Raw genomic sequence first — 25,120 nt, forward strand, 5'->3', positions numbered from 1 at the left:
GAAGCCGTACACTGTCTGACATTTAAATGCCTTGCGTTTCGTGTCCAGCGATAGAACTATGTTCCAAGTACACGCTTCATGCGAATCACTTTTAAAACAAAGGAACAGCATCGAAGTTATAAAATAAAACCCGGAAATTTCATAAATAACTTGCACGACGTCTTGCAGGTCGTAAGGCTTTGGGTAAAAAAACCAAAGACATTGTTCTGTATAGTCTTTATTTTGAAAATATTCTTGATAAATTTTTTGAACATTTTGTGAGTCCGTATGCGTAGGTAGGTACGACTATACTCCCATGCACACCGATATCTAAGTTGATTTGCTCTTGTTAAAGGTAGTGTTAACAGATTCTCACATTTTGAGCTCGTGAGCTCACGTGGAGCTGGAATAGCCTCTTAGGTTTGCTAAACAGCTAAACTAAAAAAAGCAGTCGATTTTATCTCTCGAGATGGTTGGCGGTATTAACGTGATATATTATGAGCTCTGGTGTCCACTCAATGGTAGGTAAGCTATAAGTTCATCTAACAATCTACAGCAATAGAGAAACATGGTTTGATTGTGAGTGATGACATTTTCTTTTAAGAAAGTGACCTCTATTCTTTCTTTTTTTTTTTAATATACTAGCGACCCACCCTCGCTTCGCTTCGGAAACTGTAATTTATTATTAATTTCTCCCCTATTTAATGGATATTATTATACATATAAACCTTCCTCTTCAATCACTCTATCTATTAAAAAAAACCGCATCAAAATCCGTTGCGTAGTTTTAAAGATTTAAGCATACATAGAGACAGACAGATATAGGGACGGAGAAAGCGACTTTGTTTTATACTATGTAGTGATTGTACACACAGATGTTAGAAGAAACACGACAGTAAGGATACAGAGTACAAGGGCACTACTTATTTCATATATCATCATATTATTTAATGCCTACCTCTCATGCGGTGTTCTCGGAGTGCTATTCAGTCGTTCTTGGCTCCTCCAGCCGAGATAGGGCTGCCGCGCGCTGAATGAGGATCGGGTCGATGGTGAGCAAAGCGGACTGGTACCACGGATGCTGCTCCGTGTCGATGAGCACGGAGACGTCTGAAATGATTGAGAACGAAAGCCTTTAGGAATGTTTAGAAGTTGTGTCGGGATATTTTCTAGCCATATACAGACCGACATACAAGTTTTTTTTATGTGAATATAGAATACGCTTTAAGATATCGTCTAATTAATATACCTCGGACTAATTATTTTTGCGAAGATGACTTAACGAGCTCACGGCCTGACTGGCATTAAGTGGTTATAGAAGGCCATAGACGTCACAACGTGAATTTAGCGACTCACACAGAGATATATGGACTAATCTGAATCTTCGATTACAGTTACTTCAATTCAACCCTTTTCGGTTTTTCTATGACCGTTAACCCTAACGAAACTGAGTGTTTCCAGGTTGAAGGTTTTAATTCGATTAAAACAAATGTATCACGAGACAAAACTCACTTTTAGCTCGTTCGACCATTTAGGCAATAAAAAAACTAGCTTGTAGAATTCGTTAGAAATATTTTTACAGTTTAATATCACGTTTTTTTATTGTCAATAAATTATTTCAAACGTATAGAATACTTTAACAGTTTTCGTAGTTACGAATATTCGTCCGATTAAACGGTAAAAAGAATTCTAATTATGTCTAGGCCACGCGAAAACCGTAGAAAACACTAGAACGTGGATTATTTGCTCGATACACTTATAATAATAATAAGCCCATTTTTTTTCCAAAATCAAAGTAAGGAAAAAAACACCTTATCAAATAAAAAAATTACAAAATTAAATATAATCTTGTGTTATTGGAACCCCCATTCGGGTATAGGCCTCCTCCAGCTTACTCCACTCTTCCCTATCGTTGGCTTTGTTTCTCCATTCTTTTCCAGTTGCTGCTATTATTTCGTCGATCCATCTGCTCCTTGGTCGTCCTCTTCTTCTTTTGCCCACTGGTCCTTCCCATGTTGTAGTTTCTAATGTCCATCTTTTATCCGTATATCTCGCAAGATCCTGCCCAACGCCACTTTTGTGTTAGAGCGTACCTGAGAACATCTATCAGCTTTGTTTTTTCTCTAATGTATTCGTTTCTTATCTTTTGTATTTTTCTTATATTCAATATACTTATTTCCATCGCTTTCTGACAGGTTGCTAATTTTGTCTTTATTTTTGTGTTGTAAGTCCATGCTTGGCATCCATATAAGAGAGTCGGTAGGATACAGGTATCCATCACAGTCTTTTCCAGGTGAAGAGGGAAGGACCCTTTTAGAATTTCCTTTAAGTTACAGATTTTTTTCCAACTTATATTGATTCGGCGTTCGACTTCTTCATCATTGTTGTCTTTAAATGAAATTAATTTTCCGATACACTTACTTGATTGGAATTCAGTCGGCTTGTCGACCATCTCCCGAAGCTGGTCGTGTGTGGTGACAGTTGCGGCGGAGGGGGCTGAGCGTTGGCGGCGCCGAGGCTGCCCAGCGACGTGGTCTTCGAGTTGAGACCGGACCAGCGCGCGGCCGAAGCTGATGCGTCAGATAGTCGCTTTCGAAGTAGGAAGCCCTCGCGTGGGGCTGGTGCGTTCTTATACCTAAAAACGGGTTTTTGATCATATATATATTTTTCTTTTTTTTCTACCTATGCTGATAGCCTTGAGAGGCTATTTCAACTTCACCCTAACGTGTAGGTTAGCTCACGGGGCTCTAACCGGAGTGATGCTAACACTGACCCTAACAAGAGCAGTGCTTAGCAGAATCTATCACCGGATCGGAAACGCGACCCACTGAGAAGATCCGGCGAGAAACTCAGTGGGATGTGTCTATGGGTGATCATATAAAGGTTAAACAAAATAGCATTTCTCCCTTCGACTTAATACTGTGTAATAGTCAAAATTAATTAGACTATGTATATACCATACAATTTGTTTAAGGGTTTCAGCCAGGATCATTTGATACGGCCCATAAGTAGGTAATATTACTGTTTATTGTATATGCTCTCCTTATATAAAAAGGGGAGAGAAACTATATAGTCCCACGTATATAGTACATTAAACGTAAACTAATACTACGCGTGTACCGTCGTCAAAGTCAAACTTTATTACCCACTGAATACACTATGTATTATTTGAAAAGTGTGTATCTAACTTCTACAGCCGGTTGATAATGAAACACAACGCGAGTCTACAATTTGCAACTTCGACTAACAGTGCCGTGAAGCAGTGCTTCCCAATCTTTTTTCGTACCCCTGAATAAAGCTTTTCATTGATGAGTACCCCCCCCTGATAACTCTATACCCTCCTAAAAATGTATCTCGTTTCTTTTAAGGTCTATTTGTCGGTCGGTGTCTATTAAGTTTTTTATTTATTTATTGTATTGTAGACATAATACATTATAATAATGTTTATATAAGTATTTGCGCAATATAGTTTTTCCCTACCCCCAACGAGACCCCGGTAGTACCACAGGTTGGGAATCGCTGAAATAAAGCAACGTAGACCGAGTCATTACTATTAAAGTATAGCATACTATTAAACCACTATCCTTTAATATTTTCATCGGTATTCGCGAGTGCTAGATGTAATTAAAATTATTTTCACGGTAATTTTAATTGTATCTACAATTCGCGAACTCGCGACTTTTCACGGTTCAATCTCGTTTTTATTATTAACAATATATTATTTCGTCACGGACTACTAAAGTGTTATTCGTCATAATATGTCAGCGTTATATAATTGAATATGCAATTTCGAAAAAGGCATCTCTGAAAATGTAAAATGCTTAGAAAATGAAAAAAACTGATTATTTTCTAAAGCAGTGTAAAATTTAAAATATTAACTTTTGAGATATATTTTAGTGTTAACTAGCAATTGAAAATTACTGGAATTATTATAAAATGGGTGTAGGTAAGCCTCAAAACAACATGTATATGAAAAAACGTATTTGACAAAATATGCGACATGTGCCCTTTTCGAAATTGCATATTCAATTCAATATTGCATTACTACATCTATATTCCAAAAAAAAACTTGATAAATAATAATTTTTTTTCAAGAATTGAATGTTAAGGAATAACGTCTTTAATAACTTCATTATCAATTGACCTAATGTTGTTGGTACAGTCGATAAAGGGGGTATGCCCTATAAAAAATCAACTGATAGGCAATTCTTTTGGCCCACTATCTTTGGTTCTGATCAGTTTAATATATTCATACTTAGAGCACTGTTGTCTGTACAGACAATATCTTCTAAGCAGGACTAATTAGTTGTCCGTTAATTGCAATAGAGGTCGGTCATGCGTTCATTATGGTGAGCGTGTGAGACCGTTGAGAAGCTATAGTACCAGGTTAATTTTAGCATAAGCTTCATATTTTTTATTCATTAATGGATTGATGGGACGCCAAAGACAGCGAATTATACTAAACTAGTGATCCCCAATAGTCGAAATTCGACTGTAATGTATTGAAATTATAAGTTTGAACATTATTATGGTTTTATTGTCAAAGACTATTTATTATACTTCTTTAATCACATAGACAAATAATACTAAAGATAAACAATATTAATCTATTCTCAATTTGACCACAGACTTTAAGCAATAACCAAAGTTTGACATTAAACAAAGAGTATATATAATATATATGGATATTGTGTCAAATACATGGTAGTGTTTGTAATGGTTTTTTTAATCATTTAATGTATTTTATATGCATAATTAAAATAAATATTAAGATTCTGCACTCCTCTATATTCTCTATAAGTGTGGGAAATTTCATACTCCTCCGTCCTCGCAATTTTTGGTACAAAGTTTGTGCTTCACGTATTAATATATAGATGAGTACGTTTAAAACCAGGTTTCTTTTAAATTTTCATTCGTATTTCACGTAATATTTGCATTAACTTTAAATAACTTTAATTGATAAATGTAATTCTACGCTAATCATTTACATTGTTCAATACCTTTTATAAATAAAACCTTGAAGAGATATAAAGTGAGCGAACCAAACCAATAATAATTCGTGGTTGAATTAGTACTTACCATTCAGGTACATTTAGTTTCTGTAGTGATCGCTGTACCCTCAATTCGTGCTCCGAAAGCACGCGATCCGAATTCTTCTGCAATTCGTTTTCAGGAGGCTGAAAGAAATAAAAAAAATTAAAAAAAAAAATCATTTCGGAAATTTCGTTTCATTTAGATTTTTTATGTTTATTTAAAACTAGCTGACCCGGCAGACTTCGTAGTGCCTCAATCGATACATAAAAGATCTAAAATTTTGTATAAAATAAACTTAAAACCAAAAAAAGGAAAAACAAAATTGTTATTTTTATTTAATTCGGAGCAATTTCATATTTATCTACCTTTTAAACCTTCTCTGGACTTCCACAAATAATTCAAGACCAAAATTAGCCAAATCGGTCTAGCCGTTCTCGAGTTTTAGCGAGACTAACGAACAGCAATTCACTTTTATGTATATATAGATAAAAGATAAATAAAACACGTTAAATAAAACAAAGTACATTTATTTTTCATTTAAAATATAACATTTATTTTGTTTAATCATTATTTAAAGATTCTTTACTTGCATCATTTAGTTTTGGTAACAAGCGGTACACTCTATTATAAATTTCTCGATTGGCATTTTGAATGGTCATATTTTCAACGCTATCACATTTTAAATCATACAACGAAGATGACTCTTTCATTTTCAAATTACATTTAACATTTTTGTAAATTTTATAAATTGCAAAACGAGTGTAACAATCATCTTCATTGGAGACATCATTGAGTGATTCAACACTTTTTAGGTTATTTCCGTGAGATTGTGCTATAATACAATCTTCAAGTGACTTCAAAGATTCTTTACTTTTAAAAATACTATCGCTAGTCCCACACTCGTTTACTATTTCTGACCAAGACGGAAATACTTCTATATCTTTCAGGACGTCTTCGTCGGTGCGTGAAATTTCTCCGAGCTTTGAAGTGTCCACACTTTCATCATATTCCATAGATAATAAATCCGACACACCGTAAATAGACTCGTACCAAAACTCGTTACAGTCCAATGGACATTTAGAATTGCCGAGATTGAAATTAACGTTGCGATTTGATCTTTTTAATGTCGATGTTGTCGGAATGTAATTACTACTTTCTAAATCTTGCATTTTGTTCTTGACGAAATGTTCGTAATCGGGAAGATCGATATCTTCGAAATCGTTATTACGTTTCGGTGCTTCACAGATTGAGGTTATGTTTGCATTTGTGGTGGTGGATAGCAAGTCTTCAACGGGTGGAGGTGGAACGCTTTGCAACAAACGTTCAAAGAAGGCTCTCACTTTGTCATCACCAGGATTAGTTCCTTTGACCTCCGCCAACGAAGAAACTCTTTTCAATTCATTACACGTAGAATCACCGTCGGTAAATTTAGCAGTAACTTGAGTGATATTCATTTTCGAAAGACTATAGCGTTTAACGTCCACTTTTGACTTCCATTGGCGATGCTTCACCCTGAACCCCTTCAGGCTGAGGGAGTTCTCATCTTCGGATTCGCTTCTGGGTATATCAGGAAATTTAGCGTAGTAAATGTCTCTAGACCACGGCTTGACGAAAACGTGATCCGGTTTCACATCTTCGAATGGTTCCATTTCCTCCGTGACCCAGGTTGTGTCCAAACGATACCAGAATCCATTTCTCCGGAGCACCTCTTCTGTCGTTAAAAGCACCAGAGAAACCATTGTTAAAACCCTCTCAGTTTAGCGTTGTTTACGAGACTGTTAGAATTTGCCATTACGATATCATTATAATGACAAGTCATTAATATCGTCAATATTTGTAATACGAACTATGTGCGAAGCGTTTTAATAATATCTTAAATAAATAAATTAGTTAATTAGATAACCAATGGTACTATTTTGTAATGCCAACCCTAAAAATGTATAATATTTAACCAGAAGCTGTTCTCGATAGGAACCGGTACAAAGACTTTTACAAACGGCACTTAAGTGTGACCAATGGCTTGGAAAATTACTCAAATAAGGGAAAGGTCAAATGGTTTCTTTGATCTGATTTTGAAGGGTTAATATGTGGGATGTTTAGCTATGGATGGTCATAACTGGTTTAGGTGGTTCAAAACTCACCCTGTTATCGGAAGAGGCAAGAAGCGCGCAAGGACCCAGAAGTCCTATAGTTTCCCAGCAAGTCATTTCCACTGTTTTCAAAATCACATTCAGTATTCTTTGATCTATCCGATATATTTTTTTAACGTAATAAATTGTTCTTTAAACTAAATTATTGAAACGTTACATAAGCCTGACAAATATAAAAAAAATATAATTTAGAAAAAAAAAAGCCGCTAATACATATAAAGCGACAGAAACTCCCGCTATCTAGAGGAGGAAGCAGGCTGCAGCAGCACTGAAGCGAAAAGCGATCACCAATCAAATCAGAACAACGTTGCTTATTGAACGAACAAAATCCAATTACGAGACTGAATCGGAGGGAGCGCGGGGCTTCCGAGCCTAGGGTCGCTCTGCTCTGGGCTGGGTCTGAACCTCGGGTCGGAGTCACGCGGCTGCCACTGCGGCAATGCGGATCGTGGTGCATGGAGACGGTGGCCGCGTCGCTGCCTCCCGCCAGACTGAGGCAAGGCGCGTGTCCTTGGACTCGGCGCGCATGCGACATTCACACACCCTCACGATCAGACCACAACCTTTCACTGTATTGTATTGGACTGACACGTTTCTTCTTCAACGCCTTTTATCAATTGTTGTTAACAGCCAATATACTGAGAAGTCGGCGGGATCTGTTGAATTGTAAGAGTAGCTTGAGTGTTTTTTTCTTTTTTTTTTTTTTTCGGGACGGCAACCGAATCATCTTTGTTTTTTTTCTCCTTAGCTCCCTTTTTTTTTTGGAGATTAGTTTACATGTTATTCGTACTTTTCTCGAGTGTTTTGTTTTATTGAGATCGATCTGAATCTAAAACATAATTGTCAAGATAATTTTATTATACTAGACCAACATAGCAGGGGGTGTGGCGTTGCGTGACATTCTGACCTCTGCAAACCCCAAGATCGTGAATTTAAATAATACAAAACTTTATATCTCGAGCGTTGCTACGTACTTCCAAAACTTAGTATTGTTTAAAATTACCGCCAATGTTATTTTTTTGTACTTCAATATTTCACATTTAGGTCACCATTTCGCGTCACGACATACCCCTTCAGGGAAATACAATTTAGTAACCATTCGTGTCTTAGTTTTCCTTCGTGCGTTATACTAATGGGAAATCAAATGGAACCAGTAAACACGACATTATTACTCAAGAGAAAAATGGGTTGGGAAAAGTAGGCCAGAGATACGGCAATGCATAGATTGGTTATCTCGAGCCGCTGCTTCCCCTATTATTCGTGAATAGTAAACATAAGCCTCATTTTCCTAATTAGCTTTCCTCTTAATCATGAGTACTTATAATAGAACGTTTTTCAATACTTGTACGAACTGCCTATTTCAGCCCGTAAAGTTTCACGTATTTAACTTAAAAGTCCTAATTCCAATGCTAAAGTAACACACTGACCGCACGTGTTAAGATCAGATCAGCATCCATTCTAACTAGCAAAAGCATAAAGGGTTAACATGTGAACTCACCTGCCCGTCAATGCTAGAACGCATCAAAATTAATCATCAAATGTATATAATATAGGTACAGTTTTCATTTTTGCACCTGTTGTCTTTACCGGAGTTTATAGACATCGTAAAATGAGCACCTTCGCCAATCTTGAGACGTGAGGTCGAAACTTCAGTTGATAAATGACGGTCCTACCCTTCAAACCGGAACACATTATTGTTTCGATATACAAATGCATAGCATCACGATTCCGACGTGTGCGTGCTCACAAAATACATTACGTCCCTTATTTATGTAAAAAAACTTGATTTTTGATTGATTCGAAGCATCTGATTGATAGTTGAATATAAATTTATTGATAAGAATTAATGGTAGATGATGAATGCGATCGTGCGTTTGAATGATTTGACACGAGCTAAGCGTGTTGGTCAAATCCTGAATGTATGTTATGGCCGCGGGGGGCCCCGTCAATTGCGTATTCGTGATATAATAATTTGAGGCTGAAATAGACGGCAAATAGTATTCTCTTCGGTTTTCGCCAGTTGTAGATATAAATAAATCTCATTTTACGGTTTAATCAAGGGTTTTCTATTTACCTTATTTTCGAAAAGGACAAACCCGAAATCCATACAAACTTGGGCCTGGCGTTACAGTGCTAGAATTTGGGCACAAGTTACAATACCTAAGAAGGTTTCATGAGCCCAATTTTCAGGTCTCCCAGCAATGGCCAAATTGGTAAAATCAGACAATGTTTACATTTTAGGTTATGTTTATTGTTCGAGATATTTTAATAAAAACGATATTTTTGAGGCTGTTTCCTACTAAAGATGAGTAATTTTTCACGAAACCTGTTGCAGCAACAGGTTGCTTTAAAATAAAAATGGAACCTGTTACGAGAAATCGCGCATTAGGTTGTTTACGAAAACGAACGAAAGCCAAAAATAAAAAACAACGTAATGCGAAACGCGCTGCGCACGAAATGATTTTTTTAAGGGATTTTATGACCTGGTAACTAAGACCTTTAGGTCAGTCTTATTTTAATTTTAATGAAAACTTTTTTATATGAAAAACTATATTTATATGATAGCTTTTTTATATAAAATATAAATCATTACGTGCTCCCATATTATCTCATCACATTTCATTTCATTTTAGTTCATGCCTTTTTATTTTTATTTTTTATTGCTTAGATACCCATCGACGAGCTCACAGCCCACCTGATGTTAAGTGGTTACTGGAGCTCATAGACATCTACGACGTAAATGCGCCACCCACCTTGAGATATAAGTTCTAAGGTCTCAGTATAGTTACAACGGCTGCCCCGCCCTTCAAACTGAAACGCATTACTGCTTTACGGCAAAATCCAAAATATCTTCAGTTGGCAACATTAAAGATAACATAACACGATTTGATACATTTGTGTTTTTCTATGGCATAGTCACATTAATATAAAAATGCAAAACTACCCTTTCATGCTATATTTAATGTTGTCAGTTGTAGATATTTTGAATTGCCGCCATTGTAAGTAGTTGTGTCACGATTCGATGGCCATACTCTATTTACATTGATTAAAATACCTATAAAAACAGTCATTTATCCTAAAGCAAAAGAGTATTAATTATTTTTTACACTTGATTTCCACTAAATCGATCCTATTTTATGGATGTTCTAATTCTAATCCGCACGTTTGTGGAGCTAGTTACGTATATTGAAATAAGTGTTGCAGATGTTTACAAAGATTGTTTAAAACAAAAAATTGAATTCAACTTATTTTCTACACTTGGCCATTGTCAATGAAGCTAAGATTTCAATAGGTTAATCAAGCAAAATAGACGAATTTTTTGGTACATATCCCATTCGTGTAACGCTTAGGCCCAAAATGGGGTTTCTCCTTTGAATACTGTGCAATATCCTTTGTTACTTTAAAATTACGAAAACTGTAAAAGTAATTTGAATTGAACAAGAGGTGGTACCAAAGTGTAGAAAATAACAGACTCTGCCAATATTTTAACAACGAGCAGTTACAAATTTTTTAGAAGTAGTTAGATTAAAGCTCACAGTGTCAAGCCTTTTTGGTATTTTAATATGAAATAAATTGAATTGGGTCGCTAGTCTCTCTCGTTGGCTGGTCCTAGCCTTCAATGTCTCGGATTATAAGGAATCCGGTCGAGTTTTGGGACGTAATCAGAATTTCAATAGGGTTGAGTGTATCACAAAATTAATTGTGTAAAGCCCTACTTTTTAAAATTTTGGAAGGATTTTTTCTCATTTTTTATAGATCAGAATTAGTACTTTTTTTTGGTTTTCGCGAGTGGTAACACAATTAAAAGTCACCTATTGAATATGTTCATTTTATTATTTCCAACATTTTACAAGTACATTTAGAATATTTTACAGATAGAACATGTATTCGCGGACGACTTTTGAAGCATTTTAACCGCCTTATTTGCTATTTCCAAGCCTTAACTTATAATTTAGTATTTCCTTCGCTGTTCACGAGTCGTATAGATAATTTAAACTACTTTTGCGACGAAAACCGTATTAAAGTATTCTAAGCGTCAGAAGTAATAAAATAAAAACCAAAAACGCGAGTTTAACTGTAAAATCAATATTATCAATATGAAGCAATAAAAAAAATCATGGCATTATTTTAACTTTTAACTAGTCTAAATGATCAGTCATATTTTTCGCTATTTACCCGAGTACATATTAGTACGTAAACATCAGAGCTGAATGCGGAATTGTGAATGAATACCTCGGTAAGGCCAATGAAATTTCTATTCCTATGAAGTTACAAATATCGTGCAGTTCTCCAACTGGAAAGCACCACTTAATCTCTGTACAGATATGCAGATTGGTGATACCCAAGCGTTGCGGGTTCATACCAAATATAACCAAGCAGAAAAAAAGGCGAAAAAATATTGTTCATTGTATCAGTGAACAAAGCGTAGTTCGGCTCTGGTTAAGCTGTTATATAAAAATTGCTGTGGGATTCAGGTTGGATCCCTTAACAATGTCGCACTAATCACAGATGAAGTTGAGTTGTTGGATAGAACAATCTCTACCCATATTAGAGAATAGTTTTAATTTGTTCGTTTATTTTTTTAAATATTTTTTTTTATTGCCTATATTGGTGGACGATCTCACAGCCCACCTGGTGTTAAGTGGTTACTGGAGCCCATAGACATCTACAACGTAAATGCGCCACCCATCTTGAGATATAAGTTCTAAGATCTCACGTATAGTTACAACGGCTGCCCCACCCTTCAAACTGAAACGTATTACTGCTTTACGGCAGAAATAGGCAGGGCGGTGATACCTACCCGCGCGAACTCACAAGAGGTCTCCTACCACCAGTTCCGTAGAATTTCTTTTATTTGAACTCAATACAGGAGGAGTTTCTCAATTCGACTGTATTTTTTGTTAAAATAAAAGCAACAAAAAGGTCGAGATTGAAAAACATACAGATTAACTTCATCTGAAACGCTTCGATATACATACTATTGAAAAATTAAAAATTAAAACAAGTCAAACAGTAAATAAACGAAATAAATTTATTTTTATCTCTGTATGTACGATTCCGTTTTCCTCTGCCGAATGCATTGGCTACCGTCCAAACCGTTCGTTTGGGTGCACTTTAGTCAAATTTATTTGTGTTTTCTGAACATTCCGAGGTGGAAAATGTGTAATTTTCTCTATATTCTAAGCTTTCGAGTAGTACGAAGTGGCTGTAAGGCCAACAACTCCTTTGACTGTTTAGTTTTTTTTTATTCACGAATTTAATTATCGAATGTGGTCATTTTGTCCGATTTATCTGTGTAATATGAAACTCACTTCATAAACCTGCCGAAATAAAAACGATTTGACCTGTGAGCGTTTTAAGACTTACTTATGGTGTGCTTTATAGCTGTGCGCTTTCGTTTAGCTTTAGTTCATCAAGATATGAACACGTAAACGTGTATCTGACACTATTATCTATGCCTTCCACGCAAATTGGCCACAACCAGTTTTATCAGACTTACACGAACAACCAAGTTAATTAAGCCGTATCTTTTTGCGATCAGTTTTCGTTCTTTACAATGCCCTGCCTAAAATGTAGAAACTTTTAAATTATCTGAATGTAAATGCAAGTGTACTGCTTGTTCTATGAGACCATAATATGACAAACAGCTTTCTCTACGTTGTCTTAATATTCGGTATTGAATACTTTTAAGTTGCAAGTAATATGTATGTAAGCGTTGAAATGATTCTGTGAATTTCGTGAAAATCTTCTTTTAATAATTTAATTTTCCGTGAGATGACTTAATGACTTGCAAAAAATTCAAAACACCTTATCATCGTAAATGTCAATTATTTATTTTAAAACTAAGCGAAGGTTTTCATAGTGATAAATAGTTTAGTAGTTAATTTCCCACTAATAAAAACAATTTAGATTTATTTAATATATTATACCTAAGCGTCCCTATTTTTAAGCGTTGGTTAAGTTAATCTTTCTTTAAACGGTTAATGTGTCTTGTTGTGTTTATTTGATCATGTTACTTACCTTTTTTCTTTCTTTTAGTGCGACTGTTTTTTATTAAAGAAGGATTACTGGTGGCCCGAAGGCCTTTCCAGTTTCACTATGACAGATGGGCGAGCAAAGGCTCAATCAGGAAGGGATTGCAGCTGTGCGCGGGTGTGTGGCAACCGGCAAGCGACGGGTTTAGCGAGGACGCTGACCGGTGCTTGTGGTACCTAAAAGCACTGTTAATCGATCGGGAGGATCCGTAATGACGTGCTTAGAGCGACGTTGACTGTTTACCATAACGCTAATCAATCCAAGCGCTGAGTAAGAGAAATCAATATATGTAATTACATCAGTGCGCCGCGTAGGGCACCGGTGACCTACGTGGCAGTCAACGTGTTCATCTCGCGTCTCGCTCTCTGAAAACGAGATTAATCCTTAAAAGTAACTTTAATAAATGTTTTTTTTTTTTTTCGGTTTATTTAAGATGGTACTAATATCGCTACGGATTCTGTAGCGGTCCACTTATCACTATAAGTATTCCTCGTTCAGATACACCAAATATGTTTGAAAAAAAAATTAATATCCGAGTAAAACGGAACAACAAAATATAAAAAAAAAAAAAACATTCTAAATTACAATAACAAGTAAATTTCCTATAATTCCGTATTTCCGATGAAAGGTTTGACCCAATTACATTTTACGACATCAAAAACTTTCTTATCACACGCCACTCAACCAGAAAATGTAGGGCTGCAATCAACTTAATTCTATGGCATTACGACGATCAGAACTCAGAGCTACAAATTAAATTGATAACGGTTCTCAACTTTTATTGCTTCCAATCAGCTTCTTCATATCTCGATTGCTTAGTTTTAAAAGGGGTTCAATGGACTTTGTCAATTTCGGGGTAATCTTTATAAGTTAGAAGTCGTTGTGGTCTGAAAGGATAAGACCAGCGGAGTGCTCCTGGCAATGCGACTGTATCAATGTTATCTATCATAAGTAAGAAAGGAAAATGTATCTAAGAATATGCCGGTCTAAGAAATTTTACTGGTGGTAGGACCTCTTGTGAATCCGCACGGGTAGGTATGCCTATTTCTGCCGTTAAGCAGTAGCGCGTTTCGGTTCGAAGGGTGGGGCAGCCGTCGTAACTATACTGAGACCTTAGAACCCATATCTCAAGGTCAATGGCGGCATTTACTTTGTTCACATCTATGGGCACCAGTAACCACTTAACACTAGATGGGCCGTGAGCTTGTCCACCCATCTAAGCAATAAAATTAATAATGTCTTTGTAAGCCTTCCATGAGTTAAATAAGTAATCTAAACATTAAATAATTATATTGTTTATTACTACTAATAAAGTGTTTTAAGCTCCCAAGGATAGGTACAACAATCCCGCCTATTTCTGCCCCGAAGTAATGAAACGTTTCAAATTGAAAAGTGATTTAGCTATAATAAAACACAATTGAGATTTCTACGTCATATCGAAGGGTGACAGCATTCACGCTACGATGTTTAAGAGCTTTGATGATACTTAGTCTACTCAACTAGTAATATAGTGATTCCACACCAAATTTCCTGTCATCGGATTATTTCAACGGTACAAACAAGCGATTTACGCTTCTCTCCACGTCATTTCGGTTCCTCCCGATCCACTAACGGTACTTTTAGGTACCTCAAGCACCGGTCATGGTTCTCGTCGAACCCGTCGCTAGCGACGAAGGGCTCGACGAGTAAATTAACCCACAGACACAGCCCACTGAGTTTCTCGCCGGATCTTCTCAGTGGGTCGCGTTTCCGATCCGGTGGTAGATTCTGCGAGACATGGCTCTTGCTAGGGTTCGTGTTAGCAACGTCGTCAGGTTTGAGCCCCGTGAGCTCACCTGCTAGTTAAGGTTACGCTGAAATAGCCTCTCAAGGCTATCAGATTAGGAAGGAAAAAAAAGCTTTTTGTATATATCAAATAACATAGTCCAGTAACGGTATACCTACGCTGCGAAGTCAAAATAAGTAAAGATTTAAGTCTATTCATTATTGAACGGCGGATCAAATCAGTTAATTGACTGCCCCGGGGTGCCGTCGACACCTATTCCAGCTGACATCCTGCCGTCGGACTGTCCGTTCCAATCTAAATAAGTGGTGCGGGTACCAGTAAATTGGATTAAATTGCCCGCTAACTAAACGGTCTATTTGTGTTGTAAATCCCCTATTGACTAACGATGAATAATAGTTATTGCTGAGGGAATAGATCATTTTTATTAGTCGTAAGAGAAAAAATCGAGGGTTGGCGCTACTGAAACCGTGTTTGCGAATACAGTAAGCCAGTACAACAGTACTGTACTAATACCTAACAGCCTATGCACTAATGTACATAAATATTTAAATCAAATCATAAGTCGAAGATTAACAAATCTTCCATTTCTTATGGGGCCTCTAATAGTTTGTGAAGGTTCCGGTGTATCTCCTAGAAGGAAGCTCAGAGGTGGCCTCACACCTCACTCATGAAATGCTATTCAAGTAACTACCGTAAAAGTATTTTTATTTATATCTACGTCTCACAAAACCCCAAGAAAATAAATATTAATTTGCGTTGCGTTGCTGCTGATTTTCCACGAAATCAATTACAGATTATGCCATCATAATATTCATACCTTAGTGGTACCATTGTAGACTCTGATATTGGTTTTTTTTTTTTTTTTATTGCTTAGATGGGTGGACGAGCTCACAGCCCACCTGATGTTAAGTGGTTACTGGAGCCCATAGACATCCACAACGTAAATGCGCCACCCACCTTGAGATACAAGTTCTAAGGGTCTCAAGTATAGTAACGACGGCTGCCCCACTCTTCAAACCGAAACGCATTACTGCTTCACGGCAGAAATAGGCAGGGTGGTGGTACCCACCCGCGCGGACTCACAAGAGGTCCTACCACCAGTAATTACGCAAATTATAATTTTGCGGGTTTCATTTTTATTACACGATGTTATTCCTTCACCGTGGAAGTCAATCGTGAACATTTGTTGAGTATTTCATTTGAAAAATTGGTACCCGCCTGCGAGATTCGAACACCGGTGCATCGCTCAACACGAATGCACCGGACGTCTTATCCGTTAGGCCACGACGACTACTACTACTGGTTCTAGTCTATAGACTTTATAGTAGGTAATATTTATGGTAGGTAATATTTAAATGTAATGTTAATCTTCAGCAAGCCAATGAATATTTGATTTGAATCTCGAATCTCAAAATATGACAAACGTCCAATTAACACGAAACGAAATTACTAAAAAACATTCCAAATTGTTAATGGCTGACAGTAAAATCACCAAAATTTATAAACTTATAAATACGAAAATTATTCACAGACATTCTATATCTTATTGATCGTTTCTGATCTTCGATCAATAATACTACTACTATTATTGATCGAAGTTTCTGATGCGTGTGAAGTTGACGAAAGCGTGCTATTTGTCTAAGTCGATCGATATTAAGTCACCTGTCTTCGCTAAGACACATGCTGAGAGTCTGGAGTTAATGACGACTAAATTAAATTTAATTAAACTTTCGTGGACCGTGATGGGTGGAGATGGAAATAATTTTAACCACTGGGTTTCTTTGTTTAATATAAGTAAGGCGTTGGTAATAAATACCTTAACCAAGACAGCTAGTTACGACTAAGGGAATTCATGTCCCTTTAGTATTATCAAGTTAATCTGACATATTGGGGTTTGTAAAAATTACATTGCGAGATTACGTTACATAGATAGATGGAGGTGAACCATATAAAAGCTTTTTTCAAAGTATCCTAATTGCGTCTTCATTACCCTATATACAGTCGGCATCAATGCGCCACTTTCAGAAGATGGCACGTCACGAAAACCCTCTTGTCGTGGCGGCCGGAAATAAATACCCGATCCTGTGGACCAAATGGTAATTAGTCGACGTCGCTCTAAACACGCGATTACGAATTTTCCCGATCCATTTCGGTGCTTTTAGGTACCTGAAGCACCGGTCACCGTCCTCGCCGAACCCGTCGCTTGCGACGAAGGACTCGGCGAGTAAATGAACCCATAGACAGAGATCACTGAGTTTCTCGCCGGATCTTCTCAGTGGGTCGCGTTTCCGATCCGGTAGTAGATTCTGTGAAGCACTGCTCTTGCTAGGGCCAGTGTTAGCTACACCTCCAGTTTGAGTCCCGACAGCTCACCTACACGCTATGGTAACGCTGATATAGCTTCTCAAGGCTATCATTATAGGTAGGAAAAAGAAGGTTATAGTTATTATGTACGAATAAAATATGAAATGATTTATATACATATCGACGCTTGAAAAGCAAACGTGACTAAGCGACAATAACTGCTTTGTACATAAATGCTAGGCAATAACCATATTCGATGCGCAAAAAATATATATTTCTAGGTCTATTAAAATCATTTCAATCCTACAGCTACTAGCTAGATTCTACTACAGCTAGATTCGTTAAAATAAATTTTGTTTTCAGGTATTTCAACTTTAAATTAGTCTATTGTAAAGTTCACGCATTGTCGCTTAGTCACGTTTGCCTTTCAAGCGTCGATATGTATATACACTGATATCGATGAGGAAGTACAAAAAGGGGATAACTCTATAAAATACGTGAAGAAACATTTGACAAACATATTTACGGAGCTATTTCCTTGACTCGTTCATTGTACAAGCTATAAAGAGCGTTCGGCTTGTGTTTTTGGGTGGTTAGAGTTAACAGGCATCTGGTTGTAGTGATTCTAATGTTTTAAAACGGAAATGATCCAGTTTCGGGATCTATAATGTTTTGAGGTTATGTTTTATAGACATTACGAAAGGGTTATTGCTATTCCGCGTTAAAACTAAATTTCACGTTTTATTTTTTGTATTTTTTATTTATTGCTTAGATGGTTGGACGAGCTCACAGCCCACCAGGTGTTAAGTGGTTACTGGAGCCCATAGACATCCACAACGTAAATGCGCCACCCACCTTGAGATACAAGTTCTAAGGTCTCAAGTATAGTTACAAAGGCTGCCCCACCCTTCAAACCGAAACGCATTACTGCTTCACGGCATTTGGATACGAGATCGCTAATGTTCGATTTTGAACAGTTTTTATGTTTTAATATAGACGTTTATTTATTTTGGCTAGAGCTGTTTATAGCAGGCAGTTATTAATACTGTTTTCACAAAATGTTCTCTATCTGGCACATTTCCTTTTGATTTACAAAACAAACGTGTGTTGCAATAGTAAATAATTGTGTTAATTTGAGAAGCTTCGTGTTTGAATAATACGCGGAAACGGAAAGTAGGACGTCGGGATTAGCTATTTATTGGAACTATTAACGAGTGGTTTTGAGAAATGTGTGATCCGAGATTTTGTGTTTGCGGTGAGCGGTTATGTGTGCGGTCGTAGCGCCATCTATAGTCTACCATGTTTTTACGACAGACAACGCGTAGCATTTGTCAGGAATACCTCAAGCAATTCCAAAGACTAGGTATGAAAGTTTTCGTGAGTCGTAAACTAAATTAACTATTTTTAACTAAATATTTCAGATGTTTCGATTACTTTACAGTTTTCGTGGTCACGGAGGACCGAGGTGTTTTTCGTTGGCACTTTAATAATAAATAAATAAATATTTACTAACAATCACGCCACGTTAACTGGTCCCGTGATAAGTTCGTAAAGAACTTGTGTTACAGGTACCAGATAACGGAAATAAATGTAAGATTTTTATTATACACATACATATATTTCATATACATCCATAACCCTGGAAAAGACATTTATATTTATCATACAAATATCTTTCTTTGGCGGGATTCGAACCCGCGACCCCCCTGTGTAGTGACCATGTCACTTACCACTACACCAGACGGTCGTTATCCAGGGAAGTGCGAATTAATCTAATATGAAGTGTTTTTCTTTTTTTTTTCTATTTTTATAAGTCTCCGTCCGTTGTCCGTCGTCAAGCTCAACGTTCTTTCATTCTTTTTTTAAATTAAATACACTGCCATACCACTCATTGTTTAAGTCATTCTGGTACATCCGTTTGCCAATCACAAATCACTTCAATCACTCATTAATTGTGTTTGGATACATATTGCATATCTCATCTACGATTCGGATACACTTTCTGGATTTTTTATTTATTACACTTCACAAAAATGGTATGTACATGGACGGCCTATACAAATACACATATATGAACTAATGTAATAACACAAAAAAGAAACTTGTGTTAATTAACGTTAAACGGACAGGTAATTAAATTAAAAAGCACTCAACATCGCTCTAATGCAATTAGGGAGCTCGCTGCGAACTTAATGAAATAGTAATGTTCCGTTTGTAACTCACGAACTTACTGTAGACTTGAAAAAAAAAATTCGGCTTGGCTTTTACCTGTAACAAATGAAAAATATTATTATTAAAAATTATCAATATTTTCGAACCAATTCGAAGTCAAATATTATTATAGCGACCTTTACCGCCCTTTAAATCAGAACATGTGATTGATTCGCAGCAGAAATAGATAAGTACCTATTCCGACAGGCCTAGGATTCGCCCTAACACCGACCAGTCAAGTTGCCGCCTATTTCCCAGTTAATAATAACCTCAATCACTTTTGACAACATCCGACACTACAGCCTCTAGCGATGAATAAGTGGTGTTTCACTTTAATCAATAAATAGAATATAAATTGAAAGTAGAATTACAACAATATTATATTTTGCTTAATTAACATATAATGTAATATTCTTAGTAAAATATTGTATTATTTTATGTTTTCATACACAGAGACATTTATTTATTTATTTATTACTAGCTGACCCGGCAAACTTCGTAGGGCCTTAATCGATAAATAAAAAACCTAAGCTTCTGTATAAAATAAGCTTAAAACAAACAAAAGAAATCCGTTCGACGGGGGACACATCAAAGGGAAAACAAAATTGTTATTTTTATTTAATTTCGAGCATTTTCATATTTATTAGCTTTTAAGCCTTCTCTGGAGCCAAATCGGTCCAGCCGTTCTCGAGTTTTAGCGAGACTAACGAACAGCAATTATGTACATATATAGATGTGTCATACTACGTTTTTTTTTATTCATATCTTCCGTAACCACTGCAACTGTAATCTTTCTGTCAGATTTTAAGATAAAAACGAAACGAATCGTAAAATTAAATCTGATGCTATGAAAACGCACTTCAACTGTATCTAGATTCATTATGTACTATGTACAAAATACTTTATCTTACGCGGAACATTCAAATTGGCTTGATGAATCCACATGAAAGCAAATTGAACACATCCTTTCATCTCGGCATCGTTTGAATGAAGCTCTTTCTTCCGTAATAGCAAAGAGTACGTACATCAGTAATTTACAACACAAATGCTATAATCGAATTACAATCTCGAAGAATAGACGAGGAAAATATATCGCAGAACATTGAGAAGTTTTTGGAAAAGAGATCTTTAACAAAGAAAAATTTACAAAATGTTGTTAAAATAAATAATATTACCATCAACTCCCATTTCGTTGTTATTACTCTTTAAAGACCTACTAGACTAGTGATTGATTAATTCACGATTAAAGACCGATTAATTCGTTAACAATAGGTTGTTTGTTTGTTTACTTTTGTGTTAATTAATTTTAACTATATTATTATTGTGTACTTCGATAACAATTGTCTTCGTACACCTTGTGCTTGTTCTCACCGAGTATATTTAATTAGTCAGCGAACGAAGCTCCCATTGGACTTCTAAATTGAATCGTTAATTAAATTCGAAGAACATCAAAGCTTTAATAAAGGTAAAGTGAAGGTCTATGGTAGTATTGTTATATTTTAACTTCGATCAACTCAATGTAAGGGTATCGAATATTTTTAATGTCCTAAACAAATACTGGTGGTAGGACCTCTTGTGAGTCCGCACGGGTAAGTACCACCGCCCCGCCTATTTTTGCCGTGAAGCAGTAATGCGTTTCGGTTTGAAGGGTGCGGAGCAGCCGTTGTAACTATACTGGGACCTTAGAACTTATATCTCAACGTGTGTTGCGCATTTACGTTGTAGATGTCTATGTGTTCCAGTAACCACTTAACACCAGGTGGGCTGTGAGCTCGTCCACACATCTAGGCAATAAAAAATAAAAAAATCACTGTTAAGTCTTGTAAAATTTATTATATTATTTAGTGTATAATCTATGGTTGATATAAATGACTTGTCGTTGGTAATATACTGATCCACAATTCTGACGATAGCAGTTTTACCGTGAACTCAAACATTCCGCGTAGGTATTGCAAACGTGCATAATGAATACTATTTGTCGTGAAGAAATATTACGTTCTGGTTTGAGATGTAGAATGTATACTAGTTTAATTGAACTTCTCTCGGAGATCCTCGTTATAGTATCTGTGAGCTCCGGAAACTGATGAACTAAGCCAAGCCTTAAGCATTGAGCCCACTTTAGACAAAAAAAAAACGATTTGAGATGTTTTGAATAATAATATAATAATCTCCTATTAGAACATTGAAAATAATTATAAGTTGGCGCAATTAAAATTTATACAATATAATCCAATTTTTTTCCTTCTGTAATATTGTTTGTGATAATTCGACAATTCGTCATTTATTAGTTTCCTGTTTATCAGAGCGATAATTATTTCTTCGAAGGTTTGTTCTAAATATGTAAAAATAACGTCCATAGCCCTCTCGACTACACTCAATCATATGCCGAGATGGTTGGCTTTAAAAATCGCGTTCTTACAATAAATAGCCAAAAATCTAGTGCATTCTTGAATCGTAAAACTTTGTGGCAAATACCCATCCGCGGTTAACTGTGACGCGCCATTTACTTAAATATTTCTAAGCACAACACAAGCTCGTGATATTTTTTCCAATCTAAAAACTTATTAACTTTATATTAAACGCTGCTATTGTATAACTGGAGTGTTGTGGTCCCACACGTACATTTATTTATAGTTCGACAGTCAGTTAGTTGATCTGTGGTTTCCGTTTCCATGCGTCGAACGTTGAGCGTTGTGACGTGCGACGAAAAATCGTCATTTACAATCGATATTAGTCTATTGCCGCTTATGAAAAAAAAATCGATTTTATTTCAATACCAACAAGAAAACAAAACAACGAAATTTGTGTTAAGTTCTTTTCATTCATTTTTGTCATTCATATTACTTTGAAGTTATGGCTCTTAGCAATAAAACCGCCCAACTGTAGTATTAACTTTTTTACTTAATTCTCCTCTATGGTTATAGATATATAGCGCTTTCTTCAAGCGATTTTTTTTTTAAATTCTGACTGCTAACTTCTGTTAAAAGATACATATTAATAAAATACTGGTAATTTTAAAATTTAGAACGCTCTGTTCCGTAGGTATTTCGTGTAGGGCAAATATCGGCAGCCATATTCTTGCGACACAGTAGTAGGTAGATAAGTACATCTAATCCGTCGGAATGTGCCGATAAATGCGCGGGAAGCGCACGCATCCGCTCTGCAGATGGGGGTCTTGTTATTGAAGTTTCAGATGAGAATAATGGACTACGCAGTGAATTTTTTATTTTATTTCTTTGATGGGTGGACGAGCTCACAGCCCACCTAGTGTTAAGTGATTACTGGATCCCATAGACATCTACGACGTAAATGCGCCACCCACCTTAAGATAGATATCTTGTCTCTAGATTTCAGAGGTTACCAAACATAAATATTATTTAAGTAATGTAATATGAAACGTGGTAATATTTTTTTAGCAATTCACCAATAATCTTAAATGGACATTTGACTTTAGTAGTCTTATAATATTGTCAGTAATTTTACGATTTGTCTTGATATGTTTAATAATACTTTATAGAACGCCTGTTTACTTGAAGATAATATTCTTAAACTTTGGTAAATTTCGGAAAATTTGTTTTTTTTAGTATAATCGATACTAGTGCAATAAAAAAATCAATTAAATCAACTATAGCTAATAATTCTAGTTTAGCTAATTCAAAGCACCTCACGGGAATCGGCGCTGCATTTCCTATGATTCTGCATTGAGATTTGGATTTGAATCTCCATGTATCGATTGCAATGTGCCATATAGAGGGACTCTTACTATTCCTTCTTTTGGTGTTTCTTTTACTTCATTCATTTTTTGTTGTTGTATGATTAGCATCTAATTTTTTTTAAAACATTTATACTAAAATTTCGATTTTGTATTACCCAATTTTAATAAAATGACTTTATTTTGAAAATACCGAACTCATTTTGTTAACTGAACTACAGACTAACTATAATAGTCGATTGAATATTTATAATAGTCGATAGTAAAAGCTCTATTCAGATATGAACAACGAAAATACCGTTATTATTCGTGAAGCATTCCAAAAATATTCGCAGGCCACTCGTTTATAAATGGGCAGTACGGAATTCATTCAAGGCTGAAACGGAATAAATCTCACGGCAATCGATCTTTAACCGAACGATAGTGTTCGTCCGGATATAGAGCCGCGATCTAGGTAGGCGGTAGCTATTCTCGATACTTCGATTCATCGACACTCTTATTTAATGAATCGAGAACTGAAAATCTGGTGGTTTTTACTGGTGGTAGGACATCTTGTGAGTCCGCACGGGTAGGTACCACCACCCTGCCTATTTCTGCCGTGAAGCAGTAATGCGTTTCGGTTTGAAGGGCGGAGCAGCCGTTGTAACTATACTGAGACCTTCGAACTTATATCTCAAGGTGGGTGGCGCATTTACACTGTAGATGTCTATGGGCTCCAGTAACTACTTAACATCAGGTGGGCTGTGAGCTCGTCTACCCATCTAAGCAATAAAAAAAAAGCAAAGGTGCCTCAGAAATGTTGAAAATCTATTAAGAGTTAATTTGATAATGTACGAAATAGGATTTTTATTTATTTATTGCCCTTGTAGGCAGACGAGCATACGGCCTGATGGGTGTTGTGTGAGTGGTTACCGTCGCCCATGGACTTCAGCAATGCCAGGGGCAGAGCCAAGCCGCTGCCTACCGAAAATACGGACGATCTTATTGGCTGTCCATGGATTCCTGACGATGCTTGATGTGCATTATAGATAGTTAGGGGTGAGTAGGCGGTACTGGTTGATGCCAGAAAGAGTTCATCATCACTGTCCATTTAAGATCTAAACGTTATGTCTGCCCCGTATAAGTTCTTTGAGTAGACAACGCAAAATCCTCAAAATAGGCTATGCGTTCTCTATGGAATCTTACATTTACTTTACTGGTGGTAGGACCACTTGTGAGTCCGCGCGGGTAGATACTACCACCCTGCCTAGTTCTGCCGTGAAACAGAAATGCGTTTCGGTTAACTATACTGAGACCTTAGAACTCATATCTCAAAGTAGGTGGCGGCATTTACTTTCTAGATGTCTATGGGCTCCGGTAACCAATTAACACCAGATGCCTGTCCACCCATCTATGCAATAAAAACAAAAAAGTGTAGTAGCCGTCTGTTTATACATATATGCTTATTAAAAAAGAGTTCAGAATCAGAATTCCAAATATTTTTCGTGGGTATTAATTCTAAAGCATGTTTAACATTTTGTTTCAATGTAGCGTTGTATGGTTTAATACGCATCTGTGTGGGTGTGTACTTACACTAGCAAAATTCCGCTAATCAAATCTTCGCGCACATTGATGCTCAAATTATTTTAGAAGCTTCATAGTTTAATCAATCTAAACCGGAATTTATCTTTAAAAGACAATCGACGTAAAATTACCATTGAACGCGAAAAGAGAGAGAGCTTAAAGAGAGCTAAATTTTAATTCTATATTTTCCTTGACAAATTTTGCTATGTAGTAAACAAAAATTGGATCGTATGTGATTCACGTAACTTAAAGTATAATAAGTTTTTGTCGTAACATCAATGCGACAGAACCCGAAAATCAGCCATTTCTCATTTTCCGCAGAAGAATTACTCTCCTGCGATACTA

General features: G+C 36.3%; 1 protein-coding gene across 3 annotated transcripts in view; it reads right to left on the minus strand.

Annotated features, from left to right (window-relative positions):
- Positions 1-25,120, minus strand: part of LOC114245540 (uncharacterized) — a 110,438-nt gene that overhangs the window by 9,120 nt on the left and 76,198 nt on the right. For all 3 annotated transcript variants that reach the window (XM_028177746.2, XM_028177743.2, XM_028177747.2), the window contains exons 4-6: positions 5,059-5,156; positions 2,401-2,614; positions 938-1,089 (exon numbers count right to left, since the gene is read on the minus strand). In XM_028177746.2, the coding sequence (XP_028033547.2) occupies positions 938-1,089; positions 2,401-2,614; positions 5,059-5,156 (464 nt within the window). The remainder of the gene's footprint in view (positions 1-937; positions 1,090-2,400; positions 2,615-5,058; positions 5,157-25,120) is intronic.

The sequence above is a fragment of the Bombyx mandarina genome, chromosome 15 (assembly GCF_030267445.1).
Source record: "Bombyx mandarina strain Sakado chromosome 15, ASM3026744v2".
Taxonomy (NCBI): domain Eukaryota; kingdom Metazoa; phylum Arthropoda; class Insecta; order Lepidoptera; family Bombycidae; genus Bombyx; species Bombyx mandarina.